General features: G+C 41.4%; 1 protein-coding gene across 8 annotated transcripts in view; it reads right to left on the bottom strand.

The window, feature by feature from the left end:
• Nucleotides 1–4,320, bottom strand: part of mast3a (microtubule associated serine/threonine kinase 3a) — an 85,116-nt gene that overhangs the window by 13,360 nt on the left and 67,436 nt on the right. For all 8 annotated transcript variants that reach the window (XM_015019240.1, XM_015019243.1, XM_015019238.1 and 5 more), the window contains 5 exons: nucleotides 3,741–3,862; nucleotides 3,478–3,666; nucleotides 2,624–2,847; nucleotides 1,291–1,413; nucleotides 126–262 (listed from right to left, as the gene is read on the bottom strand). In XM_015019240.1, the coding sequence (XP_014874726.1) occupies nucleotides 126–262; nucleotides 1,291–1,413; nucleotides 2,624–2,847; nucleotides 3,478–3,666; nucleotides 3,741–3,862 (795 nt within the window). The remainder of the gene's footprint in view (nucleotides 1–125; nucleotides 263–1,290; nucleotides 1,414–2,623; nucleotides 2,848–3,477; nucleotides 3,667–3,740; nucleotides 3,863–4,320) is intronic.

The following is a 4,320-nucleotide window of genomic DNA, read 5'->3' as shown; positions in this document are numbered from 1 at the left end:
ACTGTACTTAAGTACAGTAACGAAGTACTTGTACTTCGTTACTTCCCACCACTGACAACAAGTTAAGGTGTACTAACAGCCTGACTGTTTAGAACATTTCCCAGACAACGGGTGAAGTCGCCCACCTGTCCTGCCCGTCCTTCTTCTTGCTCTTCTTGCTGCGCCTCACCATCTTGGCCCTGTAGCTGGCCTTCCTGGCTGGGCCCACCTTGATGGAGGTGTTCTCCAATGCAGTTGTTTGCAGAGTCACCTTGTTGCCACTCTGTCCAAAAAGAGCATAGCAAACAGAAAGGGGTATGAATTGAGGCCAGCTTTTTTAGATGTGTTTGTTATGGGGCTTAAGAGACTGGGAATGAAGGGAACTGGCATCTCTGTATTTTTTCTTGTTTTTCTCACCTGCAATGTCTCCGACTGCAGAGGCAGAGGCAGGTTTACACTGCTCTACATTAAGTATTCATAATCTGTAAATTTGCATTATTACCACAGACTTTAATGCATTTCAAGTGAAAGGAGGAGGAAATATGAACAAAGAAGGGGTAAGAATTGGTATAGGCCAAATTCGGAATCAGCAGGTTAGACTTTTTAAAGTCTAACCTGGTTTTTGGCCGACTGACGATCGGTCAAAAACCTGCAATTGGTACAGCCCTACACAGAAATGTAAAACAGATCAGTAATTTAATGGTGAGCAATGGGAGGAAGTTAAAAGCTTCATCTCAGAGGGCAAATAGAAGATATGGTTAAACAATCACACTACCATTACCTAAATTACACCACGAGGCTTGAATGTTGGCTTAACATGATAGAAAAGTATTAATTAGAATAAGAACTGATATTATTTTGGTGGATGGCAAATGATAAACACTTTACTAGCAGCAAACAATCAGATTTTAATCTGGCAGGATAGAAACTCTGGACCCAAATGTCCAGAAGGGAAGAAAACATTTTACACAGTAAGATGCTGCTTCTGTAAAAAATGAAAGTGCTAAAAACCAACTGTTTCTCACCAAGGACAACATCATCACGAAATGTTATGGCTGCTGGATGTTTAACAAGTAAAAATATAAATTATTAGCACAACTGATTGTTCCCAATCCAATCAGCTGCACACAGTCCTACATCTGTCTATGAACATAAGGTTTAGGGTTTTAAAGCTTAAAATGTGACTTGAACCAGAGCAGAGTTAAGCTAGGCATAACGTTATTCCTAGAACAGAGTTCCAGGTAAACAGGATGCTGCATTATTGCAGGAACAACACCTAAAACACTCCAAAACTTCATGTTGTTCCCATACCTTGAGCAGAAGCTCCACCACCTCAGTGTGGACCAGACCCTGGACTGACTCCCCATTGACGTGGGTGATGAGGTCACCCGCCCTCAGTCCTGCCTCGTGTGCTGGACTGCCATCCTCAACGGACTGAATCCAAACCCAAACACAACAGAAACAATTAGTCTTTCACTTTCTGTTAGGATCCTACACTAAAAAATCTCATGATATGAAACAAACATGAACATAGAGCCTACTTTGCTTGCCTGTTATTGCATCACCGGAGTTTAATTTCCAAACAAAAGGAAAAAACAATGTCACATTGATGTGAAATTTTAACATCTACATAAAATTTTGACCGACTTGCTTCCAGAGCCAGTCAGATGTTTAAATACTGTATGAATGTTCCATTGAAGTTACAGTATGCAACTTAAAAATATGTTTTTCCATATTTGTTGTGCTGACAGTTTGCTATGAGACAGATAAATGAGAAACAACTCACTGATGATGTTTCTCTGACATCATCGGTGGCCATGGTAACTAGTGTTAGCAATTCATGACATTATCTGGTAACAGGGACAACCTGTAGTGTAGTGGGGGGAATGAGCAATGTGCTCAAGAGGGAGATCGACAGCCCTAAGACCCTCCTCCTGACTCTGACTGGTTGTTTCTAGTTAGTACTGGGGGCAGTGGGAGCAAGCACAGCTCCATTTTCTCACACTGTCACAACATAGTGACAGTGTCAACAAATGTTCAACAAACCGTTGGATGGAAACAACTTCAGTTAGTTGTTTCCAAAAGCAACACAGCAGATTTAGCTATTTGATCACAGGAATCATGTTGGAGGAGTCTGGAAAAGGCATTCACACACAATGAAACAGTTCCACTGTCAAGCATGGTAGTGGCGCCATTATAATATTCTACATCTGATCTTAAATCAGCAATCAGACAGCTGGATGTTCCAACTGAACAATTATCCCCCAAAATTCTAACCGGATTTGACATGGATAAAATATTAATCTTCTGGATCACTGCAGACCTCAGCCCTGCTGAAAATTAGACTGAGGTATCATTAAACGTCTTGCTCAAGAGAGTACAATCTGCACAGAAATTCAAATGAATCAAATCAAAATGGATTCATTTTGATTCAATGTCTATTTGATAAAGTTCACAATAAATTCAACTATAACCCCCCAGTTGTTGTTGTTTTTTCTATTGTGTGTCTATACTGACGTTGTGTGAAACCTTGCAAAAATGGTTCAAATGCATCACTGAAAGTGCAAAACATAACTGGTGTTTAAACGCTGATGATGAGTTCATGTAACTTTCAGAGGAGGATTGTCCTGGCTGGACCACCTACCCAGACCATGTGATGGACGGTATAGATGTCGCTGTCCCCCATGTAGACCCTGATGGCTCGCAGGGCAAAGCCAAACCTCCTGCCAGAGCTGTGGATGACCACCGGGGGCCTGAGGCAGCTGATGCTGATGGGCAGGTCCCGACTGGGGGACGAGTCCCGGGAGGACGGGTTGGACGAAAGGGACAGGGATGATTTGGGACTTAGAGGAGGACCAGCCGAGTCATCTGGTTACACAACAACAACAAAAAAACAAACAAAAAAAAAAACAAACTGAAATGATTAAATGATTATGTCACTCTAACAGAGTTTGCACCATTATATTATCACTAGCTATCTTTCCATTACAGTATGTGCTAAACCTTATCTATATTCCTTGTCTATATTCAAAAAAACTGAAATTTTTAACCGTATGAATGTTTTAGTAAAGATGCAATTATGGTGTTTTCATTAATTAAGAAGCATGAATAAGATAGTTCACACGATAAGTCAATAAAAAACACTCCACACTATCATTCCCCCACTACTTCCTGTCGTCATCTTCCTTTCCGCCAGTAGTAACATCCAGCTGTTTATCATGTGACTTGTGTGATACAAAAAAGTTTCCGTTGCAGTTTTGTGAAATACATCTATTCCAATAAGGCTGAAAGACCACCTCATCCCAGCGAAAAAACTCCTTAGCAAAAACTGTGTTTTTCAAATCTGATGTGTTTCCATTAAGCAAATTTATTGTCAATTTATTGTAATTTGAATTTGCGCAACTATATGGTCAATGGAATGCAGCAGTTGTTCCACACAATGGTGTCATGTCCTCCCTGCCAGGCAGTAGGCGCAGCATCCCAACATGATGGTCCTACCTGGGGTAATGATGAGGGACAGACCAGAGATGGAAGCAGACTTGGGGACATTTCCAGCGGGGGACCTGGGTTTCTCTGGGGTCTCCAGCTGGTGGGCAATGCGCCGTGACGCCCCTCTACGGAACGATGGCCGCGTCCCCGTGCTGTTGCTCCGCAGACGGATCCGCCTCAGGTTGGAGACAATCCCGTCTAGGAGCCAGTGCAGAGTGTGAGAGCGGGCATTCTAATAATGAGCCAGAGAAGAAAACAGAAAGGTGCTTTACCTTCCTCCTTAGCGGGGATGGCGAAGCGAGTCGCTGCGTCCAGGCTCTGCGTGCTGTTCATGACCAGCGGGCTGCTGCTGCGTTCTGAATGTGACGAGCTGGAGGAAGCACGAGGACGAAGACTGCACACACAATGCGAAGCAGAAATGTTACGGTTTCAGTGACACTGGGAAATATTTAGAAAAAGATTGTTGTTAAACTCATGATAAATAATATGAAATGGAAATAGCAGATGGAATCTAATTTTTGAGAGTGATCCTTTATTTCAAACTGCATTGGGAGGCTTATAACGATGTAAAAGCTAAAGACTAAAACAATGGTAATACTAAATCAAGAAAATAAACTTAAAATGTGCTAGTTTTAAAACTTAACCACATGTACAATATTAGATAAAATTAATAGTGTTTTAAATAAGAAAATTCGCTCCAAACTACATCCATGGTTCAATCAGCGTAATCTCTTATGTAGGATATTTGTATTGAAACATAATACACTAAATTGAATTAAAATAATTTAGTTTGTAGTTCTCTATAATTTAAAACACAGCTAGTCTCTCTGTGGACTGAGCAGGTATTCACAG

This window comes from Poecilia latipinna, unplaced genomic scaffold (genome assembly GCF_001443285.1).
Source record: "Poecilia latipinna isolate Pla-1442-1.1 unplaced genomic scaffold, P_latipinna-1.0 Scaffold2393, whole genome shotgun sequence".
NCBI lineage: Eukaryota > Metazoa > Chordata > Actinopteri > Cyprinodontiformes > Poeciliidae > Poecilia > Poecilia latipinna.
This window is presented reverse-complemented; position numbering and strand designations above follow the sequence as displayed.